Below are 12,464 nucleotides of genomic sequence, written 5' to 3'. Positions count from 1 at the left end.
TACAGAGAGGAAGGGAGAGGGATAGAGAGCTAGAAACATCGATGAGAGAGAAACATCGATCAGCTGCCTCCTGCACACCCCCACTGGGGATGTGCCCGCAACCAAGGTACATGCCCTTGGCCGGACTCGAACCTGGGACCCTTCGGTCCGCAGGCCGACGCTCTGTCCACTGAGCCACACTGGTCAGGGCAGACTGGACCTTTTTGTTTGTTTGCTTGTTTCTAATCCTCCCCCCAGGATCTTTTTCCGTTTATTTTTTTAGGGAGCGTGGGAGGGAGGGGGAGAGACAGAGAGAGACACACACGGTGAGAGAGACCCGGATCCGGCCTGCAGCCGAGATGTCTGCCCTCGACCAGGATCGAACCCAGGACCCTTCAGTCTGCAGGCCGGCGCCCTGTCCGCTGAGCAAACTGGCCAGGGCTAAGCCTTGATCTTCTGCCCGTAGCTCATCATGAAAATGTCTGTGTGAGCCCTGGCCAGTGTCTCTGAGTGGTTAGAGCGTCAGCCCGCACACCGGCGGGTTGCAGGTTGGGGTCCCGGACAGGGGCACCTCCCTGAGTCGTGATTCATCCCCTGCCCCTGGCCCGGTAGTGTGTGGGCAAGGCAGCTCGTCGATGTGTCTCTCTCAATCGTTGCCTCTCTCTCTCCTTCCTCTCTCTTCTCTCCCTCTCTCTCTCCTGCACTTTACGGAGTTTCATTCTAAACTCTTCGATGCTTACACCCCGCCCGCCCTGTGAGGAGTGTGGTGTCCCCCTCTCTGTTCTCGGGTCTCCGCCTGTCTTTGTAAAGGGGACCCCCTTGGAGCCGGCTGGGTGCCTGTGGGGGGACCTGTGTGCTCAGCTCTCCCCCAGGCCCTGCAGTCCTTCCCGTGCAGAGCTCTGCCCACTGGGTGGGGAATGGCACTGCCCACGCACCATGCACCGCACGCAGGCCTGGGCACCGTCCCCGAACCTTCAGCCCCCCTCCCTCCCGCGCCAGGAAGGGAGCGGTGTTCGAGAAAGCCGTCGGGACGGAGGCCTCGCCTTCCCCGATGGTGCGTGCCCACCTCCCCCCCTCCGGCCCCCTCGTCGGTCCTGCCCCAGGGCCCCTCAGGACCGGTCTCCGTCCCTCACCGTGCCCCCCGCCCTCTGTGCCGAGAATAATTCCTTGGTTGCTTTCAGCATTTCTAGTTCACCCCCGGCTGCTGGTGACAATGAGCGAAAGGGGCCATTGTCCCTTGCCCAGCCTCCCACAGAGCCCGCCTTCAGAGGGGCCGGGGCCTCGCACGCAGACGGGCCCCAGGGAGGCCGCGGCACAAAGGCGGGGAGCACAAAGCAGTGTTGGGGACACCTGCTCCGGCCGGTGGAAGTAGGTGACGCTGGGAAAATAGCAGGCCAGCGGAAAACACGCTCTGAGGCTCAGAGCCGAGGGCTCAGAGAAATGAAGCCTGTTCCTTTTTAAAAAAAAATGTTTTTACGGATGTCAGAGAGGAAGGGAGAGGGAGAGAGAGAGGAACATCCGTGGTGAGAGGGACTCGTCGACCGGCTGCCTCCTGCACGCCCCGCACGGGGATCCAGCCGCAACGGGAACTGAACAGTGACCTCCTGGCTCACGCGTCATCGCTCAGCCACCGAGCCACGTGGCCGGGCTGGGCTGTGACGTGTCCCATGCGTGATGTTATGAGCATGTGCACGGGGGCCCCGAGAGATGGGCTCTGATCCGCGTGCAGGCGGCTGCCCCCGGATCCCACCCCCGTCTCTGCAGGGGAGGCCCCGAGAGCTGAGTGAGGAGGGCACTTAGCCAAGAGGCCGCGCGGACAAGAGGTCTGCGTGAGGTCGAGGGGCCCCGCGGGACACTCCGTGCGGCCGGCCTCGCTGCTGGGAGTCAGAGGAGGCGCGGGGGCCGGGGGGCACGGGGTCAGCGGTCTAACGCACGAGACGGGCACTTGACCCAGATGAGCCGCTGCTGGCTCTGGCAGCTGATGGGCAACCGGCGCTTTCCGGACACCTCCCACGTCGCCCCGCGCTCACCCGCGTGGGCGTGGGGTGGCGTCAAGCTAAATGGAGCACAAACGAGGAGACGTGACTTCCGCCTCCTGGCTTCGTTTTGCTTCTCAAGGAAGAAGGACCGATTCCTCTTCGGAGAAGGGCCTCAGGCGGCCCGTGGCTTCCTTTCAGCCCTCGACTCCTGCTCCACGGAAGATCGATCTGCGGGTGACAGTTTTTGTTTTTTAATAGAAACTTGTTTTTTATGGTGTGTGGTTTTTTTTAAAATATGTTTTTATTGATTTCAGAGAGGAAGGGAGAGAGAGAGAGAGAGGGAGAGGGAGAGAACCGTGGACCGGCTGCCTCCTGCACGCCCCAACTGGGGATGGAGCCCGCAACCCGGGCCTGTGCCCCGAGCGGGAATGGAGCCGCGGTCTCCTGGTTCCTAGGTCGACGCTCGACCACGGAGCCACCCAGCCGGGCCCCCATGATTTATTTTTGCTTCTCAAGGAAGAATGAGCAGTTACTCCTCTTGGAGAGAAGAGCCTTAGGTGGCCCACGGCTTCCTTTCCACCCTCGACTCTTGCTTCGCGGAAGATCGTTCTGCGTTATTTTCCTGCCGATAAAGCGCCAGAAACGATCAGCCAGAGTTTTAAATGGATGGCAGGCGGCTCCGCTTGCTTCTAATACGAATCTATCACGTTGTCATGTTTCTGATGGATAAGATATTTTTTAAAAAAAGTTATCTCACTCTTCCAGGAGCTGGGAGGACTGGACAGGATAAATCAGAGACAGGAGTGTGGGACGGACGGACGGGCGGATCTCAGAAGGAAGGGGGCTGGGGGGGAGGTTCACCGGGAACGTGTATGTACGTGTGACTAGCCCAGGGACCCCGGCAATAGTGTGGCGAAGGCCTGGGAGGGGTGAGGCGAGGGGAGGGGGTCAGTGGAGAAAAATGGGGGGGCATCATAGTACGTTTAACAATAAAGATAAATTTAAAAACAAAGCAAAACATTAGGCCCGGCCGGTGTGGCTCGGTCGTTGAGCATCGACCTATGAACTAGAAGGTCCCGGGTTCGATTCCCGGTCAGAGCACTTGCCCCAGCTGTGGGCTCAATGCCCAGTAGGGGTCGTGCAGGAGGCAGCTGACCCATGATTCTCTCTCATCATGGATGTTTCTCTCTCTCTCTTTCCCCCTCTTCCTTCCTCTCCCTCTAAAATCAATAAAAACATATTTTTTAAAAAAACAATAGAAAACAAAATGAGGGCAGAGTGACTCAGTGGATGCTGACTTTTTTGGGTTCAAAGTGTCCAGATAAGGACTCTTTTGTAAAAAAGCGATGTTATTTTCAGGATGGCCTCTCGGAGCCATGTGGGGGGGCACAGGGAGTCGCACCGCGGGCTCGCAGACTGTGGGGTGGAGGTGGGGGTCACCCGTACGCTGTTGACGGACGTTCCATCTCCAGCCGCCCTGGAGGGTGACCTTCGGCCTCCTGTCCTCTAGGGTCTGCGTGGCTGTGCGTCGCGTCTCCCGGGTGTTGGGTAAGTGCTCCGTGACGGACGCTGGGTTCTCTGCTCCGTGCGTGTGGGGTCAGCTCGCGCCCTGACCGGCTTGTCCAGTGGCAGATGCAGGCGTGGGCGAGGCTGACCCCGGCTTCCTTGCCGAGCGCACTGTGCCCTCCGCGTTGTGCGACGGCCCCCGCGCGGGTCACAGGCCTGCAGGCCATTTAGTCCAGGGCAGCGGTGCTCGGCGTGTGTCCCTCATCACGGCTGCTTCTACCGCTCTCCCCCTCCCCTTCCTCTCTGAAGTCAGTAAAAATATATTTAAAAAGAGGAGCAGATTCCTGACTTTCTAAGGTGCCGTGTGCTGTTCCGGAACTCTTCCAAGATACTCTCTCTGCCCTTTGTTATCCTGTATAACGAGGAGCTAATACGCTAATTAGACCCAGGAGCAGAATGACCGTCCGGACGACCTTCAGGACGAAGCCGGGCTGCGAGGGCCGAGCCCCTTGCACTGGGCCTCTGGTTTATTTGTAAAAAAAAACAAAAAACAAAAAACAAAAAAACCCTTCCAGGCTGAGGCTAGAATCCGGCACTGTCGTCCCAGGCAGGTGCCCACGTGGGAAACGGGTCAGAGAGGAACCCACCGCAGGGAAGTTTGAGGGCCCCAGGCTCAGTGTTCGCAAGAGCTTCTGAGACGTAACTCAGGCCGAAGAGCTGTGATCCGCGACAAGCGCGATCCGGATCCCATCAGCTCTCTCCGTGGCCTTCAGGCTGCGGAAAGACCCAAAGCAAATTCTGCCGGGTCAGCGTGGCCCAGTCGTTGAGCCGTCGACCTATAAACCAGGAGTCACGGTCCGATTCCCGGTCACGGGCACAGGCCCAGGCTGTGGGCTGGATCCCCAGTGTGGGGCGTGCAGGAGGCGGCCGATCCATGACTCTCTCTCATCCCATATATATATACATATTTTTAAAGCAAAGCAAAGTGTTACTTTCCCAAGGTGCCTTGGGATTTGGGGAGCACCGGGGTGCCATGTGGGCCATAGTTCGGGGCCTGGCGTCTCCCCATGCAACCAGCTTTCTAGGGATTAGAGGTGACCAGTGACTGATGCCATTTGTCGGAAAGACGGGCGCCGAGCCCTGGCGGTGCTGCTCCCCACCTGAGAGGAGCCTGGAGAAAGAGCCCTCTGTTTTACGGCTGCATAGCATTCCGTGGTGTAAATGCACCACAGCTTTTAAGGTATATGTATGTATTTTATTGATTTTACAGGGAGGAAGGGAAAGGGATAGAGAGTCAGAAACATCAATGAGAGAGAAACATCGAGCAGCTGCCTCCTGCACTGGGGACCAAGCCCACAACCGCGGTACATGCCCTTGACCAGACTCGAACCCGGGACCCTCAGTCACAGGCCGACGCGCTCTGCACCGATCCACCCCGGCCAGGGCGGCCTCCCAGAGCTCTTTTATCCGCTGAGGGGCCCTGGGGCTGGTTCCAGGTCTGAGCTGTTGCAAACTGTGCGGCTACGAACACAGGGGTGCACCCGTTCTTTCTGAGGGGGTTCAGGGTTTCTTAGGACATATCCCTGGAAGTGGGCTCCCTGGGTGCCACATGTAATTTCTCGAGGGAACGCCTTTTGGAGAAGAAAGGGAGCGGTCGGTCAAGGTTGCTCGGCTGCCACCTTCCCCGGTCTCCTGCTGCGGAAGCTGTGAACGGAGATTGCGTGGTCATTTCCTCGTTAATTAATTCACTCCCAGGACGGGGTGCACCTTCTATGGGTTTCTTGGTAGACGGAGTCGGTCTGCAGTACAGAGACTCCTTCCCCAGTGGTGTCAAGGAGAGAGCGATCTGATTACCTAAACGTTGCAAAACAGATTTAAAAAACCCTTTTTTTCTGCTGCGACAAAGATTCTTCCTGCTCGCTCCTCGGACGTAAATAATAGATGGGAACAGGGTGAGGACGGCGCTTGCGTGCTTACCCGAGGTTCGTAAGGGTTCCTCGTGCAAAAATCCAATTTTTTCTCCCAGCAAATGAGAGAGCCGGGCGCCTCATCCATCGTCCTGGGCCCCTCGCGCCTCCGGTGCAACTGCGTTTTTTAATACGAGAGAATTATCTGTAAGAAGCGAACACCACCCTCGGTTTCCCGGGGGACGCGGGCGCCCCGGCTGCTCTGTGAGAGCCGCCCTGCTGTGTCCCGATGGACAGACCCCCGTGCGTCGCGGGAGACGCTGCGTGTCGCCCTTCAGTCTGGCCTCGAACTGGAGAGGGGCGTCCCCCCGCCCGGAATGCGCGTGGGGGCAGGTTTCTTCAACCGTGACACCACGCCGTCCAGTAATGGTTGGTCTGATTTATGTTGAGTTCGAGTGACCTGTTACAGGATCCCAGGCCAGGAGGAAGGGGGAAACTGAGGCAGGAGCGTCAGGACAAGGCCAAACGGTGTGAGTCGTCTGCAGCCGGCCTGCATAGAACAGCTATCTCCCCCGGCCAAGGGCACTGGCAGAGCAAAGAGTTTTAAAGACCAACCACCTTAAGGAGAGCGCCAAAACCGGTTTGGCTCGGTGGATGGAGCGTCGGCCTGCGGACTGAGGGGTCCCGGGTTCGATTCCGGTCAGGGGCATGTACCTGGGTTGCAGGCACATCCCCGGGAGGAGATGTGCAGGAGGCAGCTGGTTGATGTTTCTCTCTCATCGATGTTTCTGACTCTCTGTCTCTCTCCCTTCCTCTCTGTAAAAAATCAATAAAATATATTTTTTTTTAAAAAGGAGAGAACGCAGGGAAGGAGGTGGGAGAGGGGAGAGGGAGGGGAGGGAGAGGGCACTTTTACTCCGGAAGCAGAGAAGGCAACATCTTGGGTTTGGGGAGATGTATAGGTTTGCTTGCTTTGCTTTCTCAACGAAGGTGCACGTTTTAATTGCATTCATAAATTAGCTTTCCACAGCGCAGTGCAGGTCTCTCGTGTACATTCATTCATTTGAGAAGACGAGGATGGAGGTTGGGGAGCCTCTCCCACTAGCTCAGGGGGCTGCCCTGTCCGGGAGCACCTCCCTGGTGTCGGTGGGAGGCGCCATAACAAACCCCTTCCCTTTGCCCTCTGGCCGAGACACAGGGAGGTGAGTGCGGTCCGAGCAGCTGTGTCAGCCCATCGGGTCCTGAAACCGGATGGGCGAGGGTCCTGCCCTGCGGTCACTCCGTGAGCCCACTCAGCAGAGACAGGGTTGAGTCCTGTATGAGCATCGACTCCAGTGATGCCAGCAGCCGGTATGGTGTGGCTGGTGTGGCTTAGCAGTTAGAGTGTCCGCCTGCGCACCACAGGGTCTCGGGTTCGACTCCTGGTCCAGGGCACCTAGCTGGGTTGCAGGTTCGATCCCTGGCCCCCAGTCAGGGCGTGTGCAGGGGGCATCTGACCGCCGGGTCTCTCTCACATCCGTGTTTCTCTCTCTCTCCCTCCCTCCCTCCCTCCCTTCCTTCCACTCTCTGTAAAAATCAATGGAAAAAATATCCTTGGGGAGGATTAACAAACAAACAAACAAAAAATAAAAAAAATTAAAAATGTGAAAGGATATTAGGTGAAGATGCAGGAGATATGAATGGAATATGGACTTGGGTTAGTGAGGTGACCTTACGGGCCCGTTAGTGGTAACAAGTGTCAGATACGCATATATGCAGGTTGTGAATCATCGCAAAAACTGAACCGAGTTCTGTAAGTCCGACACTGCCCTTACACTTCAGATGATTAAGAAAATAAACAAGAAGACATGGAAACTACCTTTACAGTTTGTTGAATTGGGCGATGAAGTGGGGTCGGGTACCCTGGCCCTAGTTACCTCCTCATGTTTCCTAGAGCACTTTCCGCAGTCATCCTAGAAACCGTAATATTCACGGGGAATCTCATGGGCGCCTCAGAAATACATATTTATAATTCGTGGACAAGCTATTTGTCCTAACATCCCTAAGAAGCCGTCTGGCAACCTTTCAGAAGGGTTGAGAGTTAAAAAACGAGCCACACGTATGGAGGTAGACCCGGGAGGCACGGCTGTGGGCCCGGGGGCACCCTGGCTCTCCGTGTAACTTGGGGCGCCGCTTAGACGTTGAGGGTGTTATCTTAACGTGCTGACAGATGAAGACGGGTCTCCAGGCACCGTGCGCTGATACGGGCGCTGCGACGGGGAGACGTCCTAGCTGGGCCTTCGCTCTGGTGCTCCTGTCATCAACATCAGTCATTGCCGCCGTTCCCTTCCCCCGCGTCATCGAGTCTCCTAGAAATCCATCCACCTGGCGGCCGACGCGCTTACTGCCAGACACCTGTCGCCATCACCCTTGAGGGCGACACCCGGGCCGTGGCCCGTTTCAGGAGTCTCTGATGGACGGGCGGCGTTCTCTGGCACACCGTGCCTCGTCCCTCCGTGAATATTCTGAACGTGGTCCAGGAGCGCTTGAGTTCCTTTCAGGCAAACTGAGAAGCGCACCGTGTGCGTTCAGGGCAGAGTGGGAAGCGTGGCCTCCCTTCGTCCCACGGCGCCCGCGGGCCTGCGTGCTCCTGGGACGGCCGTCCCCGGGGGACCAGTCTGTGCTCTCGTTTTGTGTTGTCCTCCTTCGTGCCTGATGAGTTTGGCTGTGGGTTAGACCGTGTGTGTGTGTGTGTGTGTGTGTGTGTGTGTGTGTGAGAGAGAGAGAGAGAGAGAGAGAGAGAGAGAGAGAAGGAGGGAGGGGGGGGTGCATGGTGCCTCCAGGTAGCTGGCACCCCCAAGGTTGAGGCCTGTGCCCCCCGGGATTAGAGCAGGTGCCCCAACCCTAATTATCTCCTCGATCATAATCGAGTCTGTCACCTGGACTCGGGGCTGCGTCCTGGTGTGCGGAGATGGGAGAGGAGCGGGGACGGGAGAGCAGGCCTGCAAGCTGTTACTATAGCTACCAGGATGCAGCCTCCTCTGTCACCGCCGCAAACAGAAGTGCTTTCAGACCAGGGACAAAGGGAAGGTAAATCAGGACTGTTTCCATAGCAACAGGGAGACCATCTCCCGCTATGGGTAGATGACGCCCCCCCCATTATAATGTTGATATCCGTTCATTATTTTACTTATTTAAGTATAATTTTATTGATTTCAGAGAGAGGAAGGGAGAGGGGGAGAGAGACAGAAGCATCAGTGATGAAAGAGGAGTCGGCTGCCTCCTGCACGCCCCCTGCCGGAGATGGAGCCCGCAACCTGGGCATGTGCCCCCGACTGGGATTGGACCCGGGACCCTTCAGTCCGCTGGCCGACGCGCTATCCACGGAGCTTTACAGGCCAGGGCCGGCCCATAACTTTAAGGAGTAGAAATACAGAAAACCTTCCTCCTGAACTGAGGGCTGGGAGCGTGAGACACAGAAACACAGTCAAACCTCGGTTCTCGCACGTCTCCCATCGCCAGCAGTTAGGTTCTCGGCCAAGCTGCTCGTGGAAAAAAATGTCTCCGTTTTTTCGAACAAAACGTCAGTTCTCGACCTGACACCCCTTCCAGGCTGATGCATCTCCTGGCCCAGAGCCCCTCTCGGGTCCCAAGCAAAAGAGAGGGTGGGAGCGAGGTCACCCCTGAGCCTTGGGGTGTCCCTAGCTCCGGTCAGGGGACCTGGCTGCGCAGAATGAGATTCCGCACGCGCGGAGGGAAGTCTGCCTGGGGTGGCAATACTGCACAGCAGAGAGCTGCCAGGCAGGAGGGCAGTGTACCTCTGGGGTTCCCAGCGTGGGGCGCACGCCCTGGGGGGCAGCTTGGTGTTTATGGGGGCCATTCGAGAATGCGTCGTTCACCGTGCATGTTTTGCATGTCTTAGGGTCCTAGGGGTCTCGTAGACAGTCTGTACACATGTACGGTGACGTATTTATGCCTCTCAGTCCTCGGTTATATGTTTGGAACTTTATTTGCCGTTATTTCATATCCCTTCACATTATTATATATTTTTTTAACAATTCCTTAGCGAGTCCTTCCTCACTCCGTCCGCTGTCCTTTCATCCTTTTGTTTTTCTCTCTCATGGACGCCATGTTCTCTGGCAGCTTGTTTAGACCGAGTTCATGGCCTCTGAGGCTTCCTCCACGTGAAGGGGAGTCACTTTGTGAATAAGAAGAATTCTGTGTCTCGAGAGGGGGTGGGGGCGTGCAGGAGGCAGCTGATCAGGGATTCTCTCTCATCGTGGATGTTTCTCTCTCCCTCCCCTTCCTCTCTGAAATCAAGAAAAAAAAATATATGTCATTTTTTAAAAAGAGGAGACGCACTAACGGAACCGCCGCCCCCCCCTCGCTCTGTTGCAGGAATACCAGATCGACATATTTTTTGCGCAGACCTGGACGGACAGCCGCCTCCGCTTCAACAGCACCATGAAGATCCTGACCCTCAACAGCAACATGGTGGGGCTCATCTGGATCCCCGACACCATCTTCCGCAACTCCAAGACGGCCGAGGCCCACTGGATCACCACCCCCAACCAGCTGCTGCGCATCTGGAACGACGGCAAGATCCTCTACACGCTGAGGCGAGACGCCGGAGGGGCCCTGGCGGTGGGGGACCGGGGTCCCTGACGGAGGGCCCGTAGGGATGGGAACTCTCTTTCTCCGCTCTGTGGGGTCTCTCCTCACGTTATCCACGCCCGAGGGCGCGATGCCTGGGTGCCACGGGTGTGAAGTTAAAGGCCCAGAGCATCGGCCTAAGAACCAGGAGGTCACGGTTTGATTCCCGGTCAGGGCACATGGTCGGGTGGCGGGCTCGATCCCCAGTGTGGGGCGTGCAGGAGGCAGCCGATCCATGACTCTCTCTTTTCATGGATGTTTCTCTCTCCCTCTTCCTTCCTCCCTGAAATCAATAAAAAAAAGTATTTTAATAAAACGTCACCTTTAAAAAAAATAAAAGAAAGGCACTCACATTGTAGGCCATGAATGAAGCGCGTTCTCCATCAGGATCCGCTTCTGCTGGAAGTGGGCCGTGGAAATGAGCGTTAATCTATTTAACCCTCGGCCCACTTAGCCGGTACAGGAAGATGTCTTGGTGCACTAATTAACACGTGTAATTAGAGCAAATTAACAAACTCGAGACCACAAGGCGGGGGCGGGGGGGGGGGGGGGGAAACAGCCTGGAAGGCGTTCCCCGACGCCGCATCCCTCCCGGAAACCTGGCTGCCCCGTCACGCGAGCTCCCGGGGGCAGGGCGGGCCTCCCAGAAACCTGGCTGCGGGCGAGAGAAGCCGGGCTTCAGGGAAGTCTGATCGGATGCACGCTGCAACACGCCACAGCCGTGCCCGCACCTAAGCCCGCCTTCCTGCTTCCCGGGCATGAGGAGGGGACGGGACCTGCCCTCCCTGAACCCAGGCCTCACCCTGCTCTCCCAGACTCCCCCTCACACCTTTGCTGCACCTGCTGCCTCCCTCCCTCTCTCTCTCTCTGTCTCTCTCTCGCTTTTTGGTCAGTGCTCACCGAGGATATTTCTCCCAAAGATATTTTCCCAATGTTTTTTAAAGGGAGTGAAAGGGAGGGGGAGAGAGAGAGAGGGAAACATCGATGTGAGAGCGACACATCGGTTAGTTGCCTCCTGCACCGAAGCTCATGCCGGTGACCGGGAATCAAACTCGTGTCCCCCTGAGCAGCTCTCTAACCACCCAGCCAGGGCTCTTTGTTTTATTTTCCTCTCTGAAATCAGTAAAAAAATATATATATTCTTAAAAAGCAATACAAAATGACACACCCCCAGAACAACCCCATGATGCCACTGAATGGATGGTGCCACCACCAGGAGCGAGTCACCTGTGCTGCCTGCCCCCCTGCATGCCCCACACTGAGGATTGAGGCTGCAACCCGGGCATGTGCCCTGACTGGGAATCTAACCATGACCTCCTGGTTCATGGGTGGACGCTCAACCACTGAGCCACAGGGTCCAGGCAATAAAAACATTTTTTTAAAAAAGCAAAACAAAATGACACTACACCGCCCTCTCCGGTGTGGCTCAGTAGATAGACCGTCGGCCTGCAGACTGAAGGGCCCCGGGTTCGATTCCGGTCAAGGGCACATGCCTGGGTTGCAGGCTCGATCCCCAGTAGGGCGTGCAGGAGGCAGCCGATCCATGATTCTCTCTCATCATGGATGTCTCTCTCTCTCTCGCTCTCCCTTCCTCTCTGAAATCAGTAAAAAACCCCCCACCACACACACACTGTGACCTTGCTGGGTTCTGGCTGGCTGACCTTGACCGTGACCTTGGCTCCCCCGCAGGCTCACCATCAATGCCGAGTGCCAGCTGCAGCTGCACCACTTCCCCATGGACGAGCACTCCTGCCCGCTGATCTTCTCCAGCTGTGAGTACCCCCGGGCCCGGAGCCCGCGAAGGAACGCCTCCCCGTCTGAGCGGCTGGCGATGGTCACATGATGCGTTACAGCGTCACTGTGCAGCCAGACAGAACCGACGACAGTCTGGTTTTGGCCACTGGGGTGTCTTCACCCCAGACTTCATTCCATTGGACCCCCCGTCGCAAAATAGGTGCCTGGGTGCTGCCGTGTGCAACGTGACCTTTCCTCAGAACAGTGACGGGTTTGGACTGGTGGGCAGTTTTGTTTTTGTTTTGTTTTGTTTTGACCAAACACCCTAGGCCAATGAGCTGTTTTGCATATTATTTGGAATTACACACAACTCATGCCCTCTCCAGCCGCCGCGGCCAGGCCCCTGTGTGTGGTCCCCGATCCGGAGGCTGTCCGAGAACCTGGCCCTGGGGGTGTTCTGTGGAGGGTTCTGAGGTAGACACAGCTGACTGAACCCCTGGCCTTCGCACCCGGCTCCATGGATGGAGCGTCAGCCTGTGGACTGAAGGGTCCCGGGTTCGATTCCCAGTCAGGGCACATGCCCGGGTTATGGGCTCCATCCCCAGTGTGGGGCGTGCAGGAGGCAGCCGATCCATGATTCTCTCTTTGATGTTTCTCTCTCTCTCTCTCTCCCCCTCCCTTCCTCTCTGAAATCAATACAAAAAAAATATTTAAAAAAATTGAAAAT

General features: G+C 56.9%; 1 protein-coding gene across 1 annotated transcript in view; it reads left to right on the top strand.

Annotated features, from left to right (window-relative positions):
- The window catches only part of GABRG3 (gamma-aminobutyric acid type A receptor gamma3 subunit), a 49,127-nt gene that overhangs the window by 16,963 nt on the left and 19,700 nt on the right, over positions 1-12,464 (top strand). Inside the window, exons 4-5 of the mRNA XM_006753482.2 lie at positions 9,749-9,969; positions 11,693-11,775. Of these exons, the coding sequence (XP_006753545.1) occupies positions 9,749-9,969; positions 11,693-11,775 (304 nt within the window). The remainder of the gene's footprint in view (positions 1-9,748; positions 9,970-11,692; positions 11,776-12,464) is intronic.

This window comes from Myotis davidii, unplaced genomic scaffold (assembly GCF_000327345.1).
Source record: "Myotis davidii unplaced genomic scaffold, ASM32734v1 scaffold811, whole genome shotgun sequence".
NCBI classification, from domain to species: Eukaryota; Metazoa; Chordata; class Mammalia; order Chiroptera; family Vespertilionidae; genus Myotis; species Myotis davidii.
The sequence above is the reverse complement of the archived record's forward strand: the minus strand, read 5'-3'. Positions and strand labels throughout refer to the sequence as shown.